Raw genomic sequence first — 15,838 nt, 5'->3', positions numbered from 1 at the left:
GGACATGGTGAAGAGTAGTCATTTGGTCAAAGATAGGTCTTACCTCTCACATTATCATTGTTCTAAATGGAAGACGTGCAGCAATTAATGGAGGATGACAACAATTACAAGGTCCATTGCTGAAGCAGACGAACCAGGTGAGAAGAGAGGCCATCTATTAAGACTTCTAAGAGCTAATGGTGAAAGAGTCAGCAATGGCGTAGAAGACTGGCTTGATGTCAGGCCAAGCAGATTCAGGCGCCTGCGCATTTAGACTGAACAAACGCCCACCACGAGCGCAGCAAATCGCCACATTGTGACGGCGGAACGAGGGACCTTCCACCCTGAAATCCAATTTGTAGTAATTCACTTTCTTCTCTGGATCCTCCCTTGTCGTTGATTCAATTAGAGTTGCTTTAACATCTGCAACTCCTCCACCCGATGATCCTCCTCCTGTAATTGTCCTCATCACTGCCTCCCCAACTTCTTTTGGTCCTCCAAAAGCTTCAATTCTGAGGTCAAACGATTAATTTCCAATGTCAGAAAATCAATATTCATATTTTGCTTCCACCCTATTTTGTAAACATGAATCTGAAATCTTACGAGAAATCAAGAGGAACAGGAGAAACGATGACGCTGACGTTAAGCTCCCCATTGGAGCCTGGAGGGCCGAATGCAACCACAGGATCGCTGAAATCCTGGCGACGACGGCGTGAGGGTGATGTTGCTTGGTTGTTGATTAAGGGAGGAGGGTCAAGAGATCTCTCAGACTCTGCTTTCCCAACTGCTCTGTACAACAGTGTTTGATCTCCCACCCAATTCGCAGGATAGATGAATTCTGCTTTGCCCAGAAGAATTTTTAGGAAAAAAAAGAATAAGCTACTGAGAATTAGAGTCGTACAAGTTAGTATTACCGAAGCCTTGGGAGGTGTCGATGCAACGACTATAACCGCCGACGGGGTAAACAACATCCAGCTTCAGATTCCTACCGGTCTCTGGGGATAGACCCAGAAGAAAGCTTGTGATTCCAGCGAAATTAGCGCCGAGGGCAACGAGGGAAGCAGAGCCAACGCCGACAAGAAGCCGCCGCCTAAACACTGAGGCTAAGGGTGTTACCTCCGGCAAGTTGCTCTCTTTCCGGTCACCGGAGTATTGTGTCTGATAAATCCGGTGTAGACGAGGGGTTTTGCTTTTGCTGGTAATAGAAAAGCAAGGGTGCAATGCCATCATCACCTTGTCCATCTTATCTACCTTTTGGGTCTTTAATTATTGATACTTACAAGAGAACCAATTATCCTGAAACATCTACAGCCAAGCACGGTGGCACCCTAATCCTAAAACTGGGGTCAATACGTGGGCAGGGCAGGTTCTCTAGTTTCTATACACGAAAAGCTCATATTGTACACATGACAAAACGCCACACAATCGGTTTCTCTACAGACATGAACAAACTGATGCAGTAAGGAGGGCCAGGAGACCTTCAAGGAGTCAACTACCTCTGCAATTCTAATCGTGCAAAAGGAAGAAAAAAAAGAATCTGAACCAGGCAAGAGGCAGCCATGTTTCCTGATTTCTGATTTGTGAAGGATTGGATACACTGGATAATAAAAACCAACTAGGATAATTGGCATTGGCATTTATTGATGGGAAGAGAGCAATTTGTGTCATACATTTTGCAGTTCCTTCTATAGCATCAGAGAGGGAGAAGAATCCCAGTCATTCGGGATCATGCCGTTCTTGGTTTCGTACCGTATCAAGCACTTCACAACCCAATCAAAGTACACATTCAACATTCTTACTCCCTCACCCTCCCACTCTTTCCATTTTTGAGTCATCCATCGAACAAATGAACACCATTTATTGATTATTGTAACATAATAAACATTTCCTGCTTTCTATCTCAGATTTTTTTTTGGGGGGGGGGGGGGTTTGTAAAATTGTATCGTAGATATCAAGGCACAGCCCCGAACAAGCACAAAATTTGGCGATTCCTCAGACAAAACTTCCTACACATGAAGAAGAGCTACACACAGTATCTCCGTTTCTTCTGCTATGTAGCAGATTCTAAACATTTCTTCAAATTCTTTGGTACTTTCATTCTTATCATTCAAGAGCTCCCCATCATTTGGAATTGTTAGGAGAGCAAAAGAAACTCTCATCAGAGCCTTTCTTTCTGTTTGCTGCTGTCTTCTGGAGGCAGTGATAGGAATTGCAAGATCCTCTGAACCTGCCCTGTATCAAGCCGGAACTTCTCAGCAATCTGGTGGATATCCATAGGGCCATCATGATCATCAGCCTTGCCTTCATGCAGAAGAATGATTTGCCGCAACTGGGCCACATTCAAAGTTCCTGGAGGAACAGAAGTTTCTTCATACCGTCCTGATCCTGGCTTTGTATCCCGCAGTTTAGGCATGGGGCGATTATACTTCTCCACAACAAATGCCTACACCAAAAGACTTGAATGAACCATCAATAACTCTTAAGCATTGCACAAAATATAGAGAAGGTAATAAGCAGTTAAATAAATGACAACCAGGGCTACCAGTGAAAGCATGCTCCAGCATGTAGTTTACATGAATGTTTAAACAGAGTTCATGATGGACGCCTGTCACTCCCATTAGGCTGACAATGTGGATTGCAAACAAGGTTCCATTTGCTTCGAATTAGAAACAACCGAAGAGTAAGATTTCAAGTAGTCACACCTAGCAGATTGAATGTCTCATCATGCCTTAAAAAGTAGAAAAGGCTTCTCAAGTCTCAACGCAACAATAAAAGTCTTCATTCATAAATCATTACAGAAATACCTATGGGGACCTTATGACAAGGAATAAATTGTACACCAAGAAAAAGAAACAGAATCAATACAAAGGAGCCAAATTAAGAAAGGAACACAAAAGTATCCCAAAATGATGTAAAATAGGAGTAGAGATCATTGTCAAAGGAGAAGAAATGTAGTCCAAGAAGTGTCAGAAAATATAAGAAGGAAGAAGTGGTAGTGATGAGAGCTACACTGCTTTAAAATGATTTTGATGAATGAATCAAAGCCACAACAGTCAGCACTTGTATAAAAAAAATTCCAGAAGGTTTCTAAGAAATATCCAAATTCAAAGATAAATCGGTGTGATAAGTTCACTCAACATGACCAATATTTCAGCAGGGAAGGTACACATATGGTCCCAAAATTTCCAAATCAGCATACAATGGTAACTCAAGTTTCCATGTAATTTCTGGCCCTTTTTAGTAAGCTCAATGTCATGTAAAGAGCAACTAATCAGCGCCCCTGCAGCAGCTAGATTTTCATTCCCATAACTCCAATTGGGCAATGACAGTAAAACAACAAGATAACATGGTGGTGTGGTAAAAGTAGCCGTGCCCACAAGATATCCAAAAAACAAGAGTGCCACAGTTGAACAAATGGTCATAAAACAACATTAAAGGATATAAAATACCATGTGCAACTCAACTCAATCAAACCCTATCCCAGCTAATTGGGATTGGATACAAGCTCCTCATGCATCTTATTGAAAGTCACACAGTTGTTATATTTTTATATTGTAGAGAACACAGGTAATAAAACTAAAACAGTGATTGTCTACAAGATTGTGGGATCAATGATCTACCAAAACAGGAAATAATAGCAAAACAATACCATTATAATGCAATAACTAATAAGATGAACTCAAGGAGACGAATTATTGACCATGAATGGAATAGCCCTAGTGCTATTAACTTCAGCAGCCATTAACAATATATTCCATCATATGCTTGTAAACTATTAAAAGAAAATGAAAGGAAAATCCTACACCAAAGCTTTTGCGTATCTGACAGAAAGAATAACTAGAACAAGTTAATTAACATATCTTGATGGAAGACTGAAAAAAAAAAATAGTAAATGACTTTCATAAACTCACCTCACCCATTTCAAGTTTCCCTCCAGGTTTTGATGTAATTCTACCCATCATCTGACTAAGCATAGCATCATATTGTGGGTTTCGCTCCTCAAGGACATTATCAGTGTTCACCCTTGAAACATCCACTAGAATAAAGAGAGAAGAAAATATCACTAATAGAACCTGAAAATTAGGAGTTCGAAGCATAACATCAAGAACCCCCTCCCCCAAATGACCTTTTTTAATACACCAAAATCTATCAATAACCAAGGTGACTGTTCAAAGATTCATTTGTTGCAAGCTCAGTAGATGACATTGATGAACAATAGGGAAGACTGAATTTTCTTCTCCAGTCATGGTTTGGATTGTCAATACTGAAAAGGAAATGATAAACAGAAAGGAACTTCCTGTTAGGCCCCATTTGTTTGACGGATAAAAAGGGGTGAGAAACTTGTGAGGGTGGTCCCACATGTCCAAATTCATATTTGTGGTAGTTTGTGGGAAACAAGTACAAGTTTCCCACCCCTTTTTACCTTTTCCACTTTTCTCCATCAAACAAACAGGGACTCAAGGGAAAAAAAAAAAGAGCAAAATTGCCATATGTTTAAACATTCTTGGTATATTCCTCTCTTGGTTTAGCTAACAAGACCACCTTTTTTTTTTTTTGGGGGGGGGGGGTGGTTTGAATAGACAAGACCACTTTTACTTGGCCTTCTGAGGAGTCAAAGGAAATGCATCACAAAATTAAATTGTCTAACTAGCCTCCTTTTCCTTTACCAATCTTGAATTAGAAGAAGGTTGGTCTAACGTTCTTGGTGACTGAAGGGGAATAAAAAAAGGAGGGGAGGGGTGGGGGAGGTGAGAAGTGGATTTTAATTTCTTGTGGTATATATTCAACAAAAGTCAATGACAAGAACATAAATGAAGCTTAAACAAATAGGAATTATTCCCAATCAACCATTTCATTTGCTACGTGGCCGACAATATAGAAGAAATTGCCAAAAAATTGGACTAGACAGTATATCTGAGAGTAATGCTACCAAACAAAGGAGATAGTTGATATAATCTGACAAAGAACTCCAGAGTGACCGTTTTTGCTATTTAGGTTCAATTATTTATAAAAAAAGGGGTATGAGGGAGAGACATGTTTATGGAGAGCAGAGTGATCAGCCTAGATATTGAAGGTACATTTATAAAATCGCCATAAAATAGCCCAGGTTTTGTGGAGCCAAAGATTGAGCAATTAAGAAACGGTGCATACCCACAATGAGAATGATTGAAGTGACCATGTCAAGATAGATGAGTGGCAGGACTAGAAGCCACAGATCAGAAATAAATGCAGTGCAGGAACTTGATAGAAACACAAATAGCAAAACATGAGGGCAACTCAATGGATATGGTCCAGTCATTTTGATGGAGACATCAAGGTGTACAGACGCAAGAAGAAGAAGAAACAGCCATCTTTGTGGTTGGAAGAATAGGAAGAAGAGGAAGAAAGAAGAAGAAGAAAAAGGAGGAAGAAAAAGAGGAAGAAAGAAGAAGAAGAAAAAGGAGGAAGAAAAAGAGGCTCGATCCAGCATTCCCAGCGCTGGATCGAGTCCAAATCTTGTGGGCCCCATTAGCCGTTAGTTTAGTAGTTTATTTTTAGAATATTCTTTTCCTTGTTAGTCTTTTAATTAATTAGGAAACTACTTTACTAGTTGTTAGTTTTTAGGAAGTCTTTATTTACTTTCTAATTGACCTTTTTTATTTTTAGTAACTAAGTTTATCATTTATGTAGTGGCCTAGGCCACGATGGAATCAATGAAAATTATTGAAAGTACCCTTTGAGCAAACCTCCCCACCCCTCTCACGATTATCTCCCTCTCGTTAATCCCTCTTTTTTCCCCTCTCTCGGCTCTTCTCTTTCTCGCTCCTTTCTTTTTCTCAGTTTCTACTCCTCTCCCTCATTTCTCTTGGTTGTCTCAATATTGCAGCCTCTCTATTTTTTTTTTTCTGGTATTATTGTTGAAGACAGGTGCTTCTCCCTTCAAGCAAACAAGAACTGCAGTAATTCTGGATGGTTTTCTTCTACAACACTCAATCTGGGTAGCAATCTTCAATCTCGATAGACCTCGATTTCTTCTTCTCTTCTGTTTGGACAGTGGACAGGTAAGTCATTAAACTAAACCCCCCACCCCCATTAATCTCCTGTTATATGTTTGCAGTCCATTATCATTGAAACCAGCCCTTGCCCCTTCGTTTATGCCTGTTTTAGCTACTGTTTTAAGACATTTCTTCACTGTTATATCTCCAAAACCCTTGCTGATTTTCTATTTTAGTTGGCTGCTAGAGGACATTGATTGTTTGCATATCTTATTTGGTGTCTAGATTGATTTGTGCTGAACCTAAAATTCGCATGACGTTTGTTCCCTTCCCCATGTCTCCACTTGAAGCTTTAGTAAGTTATTATGTGTTTTTCCGCTTAGATTGATATTGCTCCTGGCTACATGTTGATTTGTCTTTATTTATTGCATGTTGATTCTTGTTTTGTTGAGCATATCTAAATCCCAACCTAATCCCAAGACCCCCTTAAGTTTGTCTTACCTTAATTGAATCACTCTTGTAGGGACCCTAGCCTTCTAGGAAATCCCCTACATCATCTTGGTATCAGAGCATGGTTTTGTCTAGGTTTAGGGTAATCAGGTACTGCTGCCCCTTGTTTACATGTCTTACCTTTTGAGGTCTAGTCTCCTTCACCATCTGTCCGTAGTCGAGTCTGAGCTACGAGAGCGATACCATAGGTTAGAGGACACCCTTTTCCTTCTTAAGTTGGCGGGACCAAATAACATTGGACGTTATTCCCTCCAAAAGCACATACTTGAGAGGGAGATTTCTGACCTCAAGATTGAAAGGGCTAACTACCTGTCTCAATTAGAGATTCTAAGTAGACCTTGAGTCTTTGGTGGCAATCGTACCTTGGCTGCCCATCTCCTTATGTCCACTCGTAATGGTAGAGCATACCAGGATATGTCTGACCCTCCTAGCACCTCCACCCAATCTGAGCAATTGGCTGAATACATGAAAGCCGTCCAAGTCATACCGGAAACACAAGCTGCCCATCTCCAAGCCCTTATCGACAAGCCAGCTGCCCTCGAGACAAGTGCCCAAAACCCTGATGAACGGCAAGGCCGTAACACAACTGGGACTGAACCTAGGGGCAGAGGTCCTAACCTTGAGGAAGTAAACGAGAATAACCAGACTGATGGTTATGACCAGATAGGGGATAACTTCCAAGGCCTAGGGCGTGGTAGGGATCGAGGTAGGGGTCGAGGCCCACCACCAAGACGTCAAGCCCAATATGGAGATGATGAGGGTTATGAGCATCATGATAGGGGCTTTGATGTCAGACGGATGATTAAGGTAGATGCCCCTACCTATGATGGTTAGATTGATGCTAGGATCCTTCTGGATTGGATCAAACAGATGGATAGGTACTTCGATTTCCATGATATGCTAGAGAAAATCCGCTACCGATTTGCTAAGTTCAAGCTTATTGGAGCTGCCCAGGACTTCTGGACAGACCTAGAGTACCAGGAGGACCACTTAGGACTTGAGCCAATCACCATCTGGGTAGAAATGCAAGAGCGGCTTAAGACGGAATTTTTGCCTATCACTTATAGGCTCCGGTTGTTGAATGAAATGAATACACTGAAGCAAGGAAAGTTGACTGTGACTGAATACATGAGCAAGTTCAATGAATTGAAAATTAGAAGCTGTATTCGGGAGGATGTTGAGCAGACACTATCCAGATTCCTTACCGGACTCAACTCCGAAATTCAGTCTCGTATGGCACCCCACCTAGTGCGAGACGTTCCACAGACCTTCAGGATAGCCCTTGAGGTGGAATCCTCCATGAGAACTTATTCTCAGAGGAAGAGTTTCCAAGCTGGGGAGTCCCAATTTAGAAAACCACCCTAAGGCTCAACTGGATTCCCAAAACCCCCTGCTGCACCACAACGTCAATTTGATAACAAGGGTAAAGGAATTTTGGGAGAAGCACCCAAGAGTAGTGGGTAACAACAGTGCTTCAAGTGTCGCGGGTTTGATCACTTCTCCAGAGAGTGTCCCAATAGGAATCTTTATGTCGGAGAGCAGACCCCTGAAGAAGGTGACCAAGAGGGTTTTCAAGACTATGAGTATGATGACCATAGGCCAGATGAGACCATATCTGATGAGGACACCGAGGAGGCCGGTGACCTCAAGCTTGGCATTGTGCGTTGCATGGTCTCACAACCTAGGAGTAAAGTTGATTAGCGACGAACTAATATTTTCATCACTTAACATGTCATCAGGGCAAGAACTGCCGCGTTGCTATAGACAGCGAGAGTTGCATGAATGTGATCGCCAAGAACGCTGTTGCTCGAATGGGCCTCAAACCTGAATCCCACCCCAAGCCTTACAAGGTTGCCTGGGTTGATCAGTCCACCATTCCCGTTAATTTAAGGTGTTTAGTTCCCCTACACTTTGCAGGATATGAGGATCGAGTGTGGTGTGATGTCCTAGAGATGGATGTTGCCTACATCATCCTAGGTAGACCTTGGTAATATGACCGGGATGTCACCAATTACGGGAAGTCTAACACCTATATCTTTGAGTTCAAAGGGAAGAAGATCAGACTGATCCCCACTGCCCCTAGGGAAGTTAGGGTTCCGGAACACAAGGGAAGTACATCCAAACACACCCCCACCAAAATACTCAACATTTTAAATCAACAACAATTTAAAGGAGAGTGTCAAGAGTCAGGGGTGATCTATGCTCTAGTTGCCATACAGAGTAATACCGATAGGTCACGCTTATTCACTGAGGCTCCTAGAGAAGTGCGACCCTTGTTGAGGAAATTCGAGAGGTTATTCCCTGAGGAACTACTTTATGAGTTACCGCCTATGCGTGACATCCAGCATGCTATTGACTTAGTTCAAACTTACCCATTACCAAATGAATCCCAAAGAACACGCCGAACTCAAACGGCAAGTGGATGAACTGTTGCAGAAGGGATTCATTAGGAAAAGCCTTAGCCCGTGTGCTGTACCTGCCTTGCTCAAGCCAAAGAAAGATGGCACCTGGCGTATGTGTGTTGATAGTAGGGCCATCAATAAAATCACCATCAAGTATAGGTTCCCTATCCCTAGGCTTGATGACATGTTAGATATGATGGCCAACTCTTCGATCTTTTTGAAGATTGATCTCAAGAGTGGGTACCACTAGATTAGGGTTAGACCTGGAGATGAGTGGAAGACAGCCTTTAAGACGAAGGATGGTCTCTTTGAGTGGTTAGTCATGCCTTTTGGCTTGTCAAATGCACCTAGCACCTGGCGTATGTGTGTTGATAGTAGGGCCATCAATAAAATCACCATCAAGTATAGGTTCCCTATCCCTAGGCTTGATGACATGTTAGATATGATGGCCAACTCTTCGATTTTTTTGAAGATTGATCTCAAGAGTGGGTACCACCAGATTAGAGTTAGACTTGGAGATGAATGGAAGACAACCTTTAAGACGAAGGATGGTCTCTTTGAGTGGTTAGTCATGCCTTTTGGCTTGTCAAATGCACCTAGCACCTTCATGAGGATAATGAATCAAGTGCTTCAACCATTCATTGGCAAGTTCCTTGTGGTTTACTTTGATGATATCCTCATCTATAATAAGACCCTGTCTTCCCACTTGGATCACTTACAGAAGGTTTTTCATGTGCTCTTACAAGGGAAACTCTATGTCAACCTCAAGAAGTACACCTTCATGAGTGATCAAGTCATCTTCCTAGGATTTGTTGTGTCAACTCAGGGAGTATCTACTGACCCTGAGAAAGTGAGAGCGATTGTAGAGTGGCCTGAGCCAACTAATGTTCATGAGGTACGAAACTATCATGGCTTAGCCACTTTCTATAGGAGGTTCATTTACCGGTTTAGTTCCATTATGTCTCCTATCACCGATTGCATGAAAAAGGAGTTTCAATGGACTAAGAGTTCTTCGAAGGCCTTTAATGAGATTAAAAAGCTTATGACTGAAGCTCCAGTCCTACGCCTCCCAGATTTCTCTAAAGTCTTCGAAGTGAATTGCGATGCATCTAGTATTGGGATAGGTGGTGTCCTAGGACAAGAGGGCCATCCTGTTGCCTATTTTAGTGAGAAGCTTAATGAAGCTAGGCAACGATATTCCACATACGACAAGGAATTCTATGCGGTTGTCCAATCACTGCGCTATTGGCGACATTACCTTTTATAATAAGAATTCGTGCTATTCTCTGACCACCAGGCTCTGAGATACCTGAGTGCCCAAAAGAAACTTAACCAGGGACATGCCAAGTGGGTTGAGTTTCTCCAAGAGGACACTTTTGTACTTAAGCACAGACCTGGTGTCGAGAATACTGCTGCAGATGCACTGAGCCGGGTAAACATGTTCCTCAGTCGCACCAATGCTAGGAGTCGGGCTAGTGTGCTACTCTAGGTAGAGGTTGTAGGGTTCGAGCGAGTTAAGGACCAATACCCTACCTGTCCTGATTTTAGTGAGCCGTTCACTTCCTTGAGTGAAGGCAACCCGGTCAACCGCTCGGACTACCTACTTAGGGAGGGATTCCTTTTTAAAGGAAGCAAGTTGTGCATTCCTAGGACTTCACTCCGAGATTTCCTGATCTGAGAATTGCATGCTGGGGGAGTCGCTGGCCATTTCGGTCGAGATAAGATCATCACCCTCGTTGAGGACCGATTCTTTTGGCCAGGACTGAAGAGGGATGTTGCTAGAGTTGTGAGTCAGTGTAGGACATGCCAGACCGCCAAACAACAAAAGCAAAACACAGGTTTGTACACTCCCCTACCCGTTCCCCATTCCCCTTGGCAGGACCTTAGCATGGACTTCGTGCTTGGTCTACCAAGAACTTCGAGAGGCCATGATTCTGTTTATGTGGTTGTGGACCGCTTCTCGAAGATGGCACATTTCATCTCATGCTTTAAGACCTCCGATGCATCCATAGTAGCCAGACTTTTCTATAATGAGGTTATCTAGTACCATGGGTTGCCCCTCACCATAGTGTTCGATAGGGATGTTAAGTTCACCAGTCATTTTTGGAGGACCCTATGGCGGATGATGGGCACGAAGCTCCGTTTCTCCTCCGCTTTCCACCCTCAGACCGATGGCCAGACCGAGGTTGTCAATAGGAGCTTAGGGAATTTATTGCATTGCCTCATAGGAGAACACCTTATCAGTTGGGATTGAGTCCTTAGCCAGGCTGAGTTTGCATATAATAGTTCTAAGAACCGTACCACTGGTCTGTCCCCCTTTGAGATCTGTTCAAGATACCAGGCCTGGGCACCCATAGACCTTATCCCAGTCGTGTCTAGTTCCAGGACCCCCCAGTCAGTCGAATCTTTTGCTCAACATATACATAATTTGCATGTAGGTATAAGAAGACAGATAACACTGAGCAATGAGCAATACAAATCGAAGGCAGATGTGCACAAAAGGCTACAAGAGTTTCAAGAGGGTGATATAGTGATGGTAAGAATCAAACCGCAACGCTTTGTTAGGGGAAAAGCGAGCAAGCTACATACTCGTAGCACAGGTCCGTTTAAGGTACTCAAGAGGATAGGTGCCAATGCGTATGTTCTTGATCTGCCAGCTAGCATGGAGATCAGTAATATTTTCAATGTTGAAGACCTAGTCCCATACCATGGTACCTCTACCTTTACACCTTTCTATCCTGATGACCTTGAGGACTTCTCCTTCACCATTGATGAGACTTCTGAGCCAAACCAACCACTTCTCCCCACCTCATTACCACCTGTGCCTAAGGTCACGAGAAGAAATGAAGAAGTTGAGGAAATCCTTGATGAGAGGATTGTGTCCACACACATTGGAGGTTCTAGAGAGTTCTTGGTCAAGTGGCGTGGACGTCCGAAAATTGACAATACCTGGATCACACTGCAAGAAATCTAACAACTCAACCTAGACCTGCTTGAATATTACATGAGCTCTAATTCACCGGAGGTGAATTCTTCCAAGCCGAGGAGAGTTGATGGAGACATCAAGGTGTACAGACGCAAGAAGAAGAAGAAACATCCATCTTTGTGGCTGGAAGAAGAGGAAGAAAGAAGAAGAAGAAAAAGGAGGAAGAAAAAGAGACCCAAAGCTGGATCGAGTCCAAATCTTGTGGGCCCCATTAGTTGTTAGTTTAGTAGTTTATTTTTAGAATATTCTTTTCCTTGTTAGCCTTTTAATTAATTAGGAAACTACTTTACTAGTTCTTAGTTTTTAGGAAGTCTTTATTTCTTAGTTTTTAGGAAGTCTTTATTTACTTTCCAATTGACCTTTTTTATTTTTGGTAACTAAGTTTATCATTTATGTAGTGGCCTAGGCCACGATGGACTCAATGAAAATTATTGAAAGTAGCCTTTGAGCAAACCTCCCCATCCCTCTCACGATTCTCTCCCTCTCGTTAATCCCTCTCTATTCCCCTCTCTCGGTTCCTGTCGTTCTCGCCTCCTTTCTTTTTCTCAGTTTCTACTCCTCTCCCTCTTTCTCTTGGCTATCTCAATATTGTAGCCTCTCTATTTTTTTTTCTAGTATTATTGTTGAAGACAGGTGCTCCTCCCTTCAAGCAAACAAGAGCTGCAGTAATTCTGGATGGTTTTCTTCTACAACACTCAATCTCGGTAGACCTCAATTTCTTCTTCTCTTCTCTGTTTGGACAGTGGAGAGGTAAATAATTAAACTAAACCCCCACCCCCATTAATCCCCTGTTATATGTTTGCAGTCCATTATCACTGAAACCAGCCCTTGCCCATTCGTTTATGCCTGTTTTAGCTACTGTTTTAAGACATTTCTTCACTGTTATATCTCCAAAACCCTTGCTGATTTTCTATTTTAGTTGGTTGCTAGAGGACATTGATTGTTTGCATATCTCATTTGGTGTCTAGATTGATTTGTGCTGAACCTAACATTTGCATAACGTTTGTTCCCTTCCCCATGTCCCCACTTGAAGCTTTAGTAAGTTATTATGTGTTTTTCCGCTTAGATTGATATTGCTCCTGGCTACATGTTGATTTGTCCTTATTTATTGCATCTTGAATCTTGTTTTGTTAAGCATATCTAAATCCCAACCTAATCCCAAGACCCCCTTAAGTTTGTTTTACCTTAATTGAGTCACTCTTGTAAGGACCCTAGTCTTCTGGGAAATCCCCTACATCACATTTGCACCAATTACGAGAAGAGTTGTAAAGCTCTTACCTATGTGTTTGAAGATATAGGTGAACCCAACTAGTCCCCATGGTTTAAAGCGATGGCTTGATATTTTTGGTGGTTGAAACTTGCGGCCTTTAGATAATTGCCTAAGTTACTTTAGAGTTTAGAGGACAGTAACCACCTAGACATTTATGATGTGTTGCTAATTACTAACACTAGCGGCAACAAGTTTACAGGCAGGAGCCTTGCAATGGGAGGAACAACCTTTCAATATGAGAGAAAACAGGTATTTGGTAATGTAAGATTGGTTCACAAGTGATCCAATCCCAGGTAGGATCTGAAATTCTGGCTGATAGAGAAGATGTTGTCAAATAGGCACACTCTCTCATAGCAACAAATAAAAGGAAAATAAGAAAAGAAAGAGAATTCGATGGAAGGTTTAGAAGGGGGAAGAATAACTAGTGAATGGGCATCTCACCCTTAAGTTTAAGTATCTCATCTAACTGCATCCCACAGCACAACAGCATAAGCCAATTTTCTTTTTTTTTTTTTCTTTCATAAATTCGTGTTTAATATTCTAGCACCTTACAAACTTATATAGAAGACTCAAAACTGACTCAAACACTAAAAAGGAAAGGCCTAACCTAATCCCTAACTAATTGGGAAACCTAAACTGACAAGGAAATTGAAATAATAAAGGAAATAGACTCAAAACTGAAATTTCATTTTTATGCACCCATGATGTATCTTTGCTGTGTGTAGGTAACATAGCCTTTAACTGGTTATCTTATTTTCATAATTTCATCAATATTTTACTTCTTTCTTCCAAATTCTTTTCCCTACTTAATCTTATCCCAAAGGTCAACAGATTCAAATGTTGATTGGCCAACAAACAAGTTGGGTTTTTTTTTGGGGGGGGGGAATCTGCTACAAATTTGCTTCACCAATTGGGAACCTAGCCCAGCTACATCAAATGTCTACAGTTGCCACCAAAGTGACATGCTGCAAGTTCAAGGCTATAAAGGGACAAAGGAATGACACAAAGCAAATGGATTGAGGTAGTCAATAACATAGTTGTCACAGCATCATGGTGACCCAAGGCGGTTGAGGGGTGGCTAATCGATTTGGCAGTGAATTGTCCGCTATGGCGTTGCCATGGTGATCAAATCGCCCATGCGTTATTTTTTATTTCCCCTATTTTCTAAAGTTATTTTGTATGTTATAATATATACTTTATGACATAAAAAAACCAAGGTGACAGTCGCCTAGGCTCGAGGCAAACCGCCTAGACGCCAAGGCGACGCCTAGACGCCAAGGCGATGCCTTGACAACTATGGTCAATAATGGATAAGAGGGCATATGTTCAACAAATGACATAGCCCTTAGATGAATGGAGTGGAGGACATAATCTGTGCAAAGTAGGATCAGCTGACCTCAGTCATTTACTTTCATTCTTTCACGATACTTATAAAGTGCATTTCCATGATTAGTATAATTCCCAAATGATGTGCTTTGTGCATTTAGTTCTTGGAAAACAACAGGTGGATTTCACCTTCCAAACAAAAATGCTCTAAGCATGTATCCATGCAATTATTTGCCACTTTGATTCACTCTGGTTCTCTTCTATAGCCCATTATACACATGCCTCAGGTTTCTATCCCTTGAGAATACTTTTTAAGAGTCTATAAAACTTTCAAATTTCCATTATCAAACCGTTGCAAGCTTATATACTATATCCTGAGTGAAGCTCATAACTGGAAAATAAAAGCAGGGGGAACATGTATTAAACAAAAGAAGGCAATTTATAGAGGATTTGAAAAAACCCATGGCTTTCTTGACAAAATAGGGTCTTCAAAGTTATTAAAAACAATGGAGAACATAGAAGCGTTCTTCAGCAGCGAATAATGCATATATGGAAACAACACAGATTTCCGACAGGCTAAGGACTATATGTATATTCCAGAAACAGAAAAAGGGCGAGAAGTCAGACAAGAAATGGAGAAAGGAATCCCAATATCTGATTAAATGATCACCGGAAATGGGTATAGCAATGAGAACATTTAGCCTGGGATACATCAGATGAGAGTCTAAGCCCAAATATCATTCACAAAGTGAAGAAAATTTAGAATTTAGACCATGCTCGGCTCCGATTTAAGTGTTCAATGGAAAATTGAATTTTGATGATTATTGAAACAAGGGTTTTGGATTTTCCTTACATGATAATACGCAGTAGAAGACACTGACCTGAATCGGGAACTCCAGTGGCTCCACCTTCGCTGCTCTTCGTTGACTCAACGGGAACCGCCGGTGGCCGCCGCTCCTCGACATTCTTCTTCACATGCGAAACCGATGTGGGGGGCGCTGCCACGGGACTCGAACTCCGGACTCGGCCTGAAGCTCGGCGCAATGCCTGGCCCATCCTAACTAATCTAGTCGTTTCAGGTCCTTGGAGGGTTGGTTTTTAGGGCTTCCACTACATGTTCATTGCTGTCGCTGAACTACGAACCAGGTAGGGTTTCGCCTCTACCAACTATGGTCTCTCTACTTACTACGGAGAGGATAACAGGGAAGCGAGTGATACCCAGTAGGCGACGAAGCTTCAAGCGAAGATGGAGGAGAGAAGAAGAAAGAGAACAGGGAAAGGTCCTCTTAACTGTCTAACTTCAATTCTCTAAAGTCGCAACTCGTTGTTGCGATTTTGGCACGTGTTCACTGCCACTCTCCACGCTCCACAAGAAGGGTTGAAATGGTCT

The 15,838-nt window shown here is 42.0% G+C and overlaps 2 protein-coding genes across 2 annotated transcripts; both read right to left on the bottom strand.

Annotated features, from left to right (window-relative positions):
- Window positions 1–21: 21 nt before the first annotated feature.
- Window positions 22–1,675, bottom strand: LOC122058078 (psbP domain-containing protein 7, chloroplastic). Its single transcript, XM_042620530.1, has 3 exons — window positions 894–1,675; window positions 583–817; window positions 22–491 (listed from the first exon to the last, which is right to left on the bottom strand). The coding sequence occupies exons 1-3, from the start codon at window positions 1,219–1,221 to the stop codon at window positions 167–169; spliced, it is 888 nt and encodes a 295-aa protein (XP_042476464.1). The 5' UTR covers window positions 1,222–1,675; the 3' UTR covers window positions 22–166.
- A 144-nt stretch (window positions 1,676–1,819) lies between these two features.
- On the bottom strand, window positions 1,820–15,709 carry LOC122058079. Its single transcript, XM_042620532.1, has 3 exons — window positions 15,330–15,709; window positions 3,891–4,015; window positions 1,820–2,422 (listed from the first exon to the last, which is right to left on the bottom strand). Exons 1-3 carry the CDS (start codon window positions 15,502–15,504, stop codon window positions 2,138–2,140), a joined length of 585 nt encoding a protein of 194 aa, XP_042476466.1. The 5' UTR covers window positions 15,505–15,709; the 3' UTR covers window positions 1,820–2,137.
- Window positions 15,710–15,838: the final 129 nt, after the last annotated feature.

The sequence above is a fragment of the Macadamia integrifolia genome, chromosome 12 (genome assembly GCF_013358625.1).
Source record: "Macadamia integrifolia cultivar HAES 741 chromosome 12, SCU_Mint_v3, whole genome shotgun sequence".
NCBI classification, from domain to species: Eukaryota; Viridiplantae; Streptophyta; class Magnoliopsida; order Proteales; family Proteaceae; genus Macadamia; species Macadamia integrifolia.
Note: the sequence above shows the minus strand (reverse complement) of the source record. Positions and strands in the feature narration are given on the sequence as shown.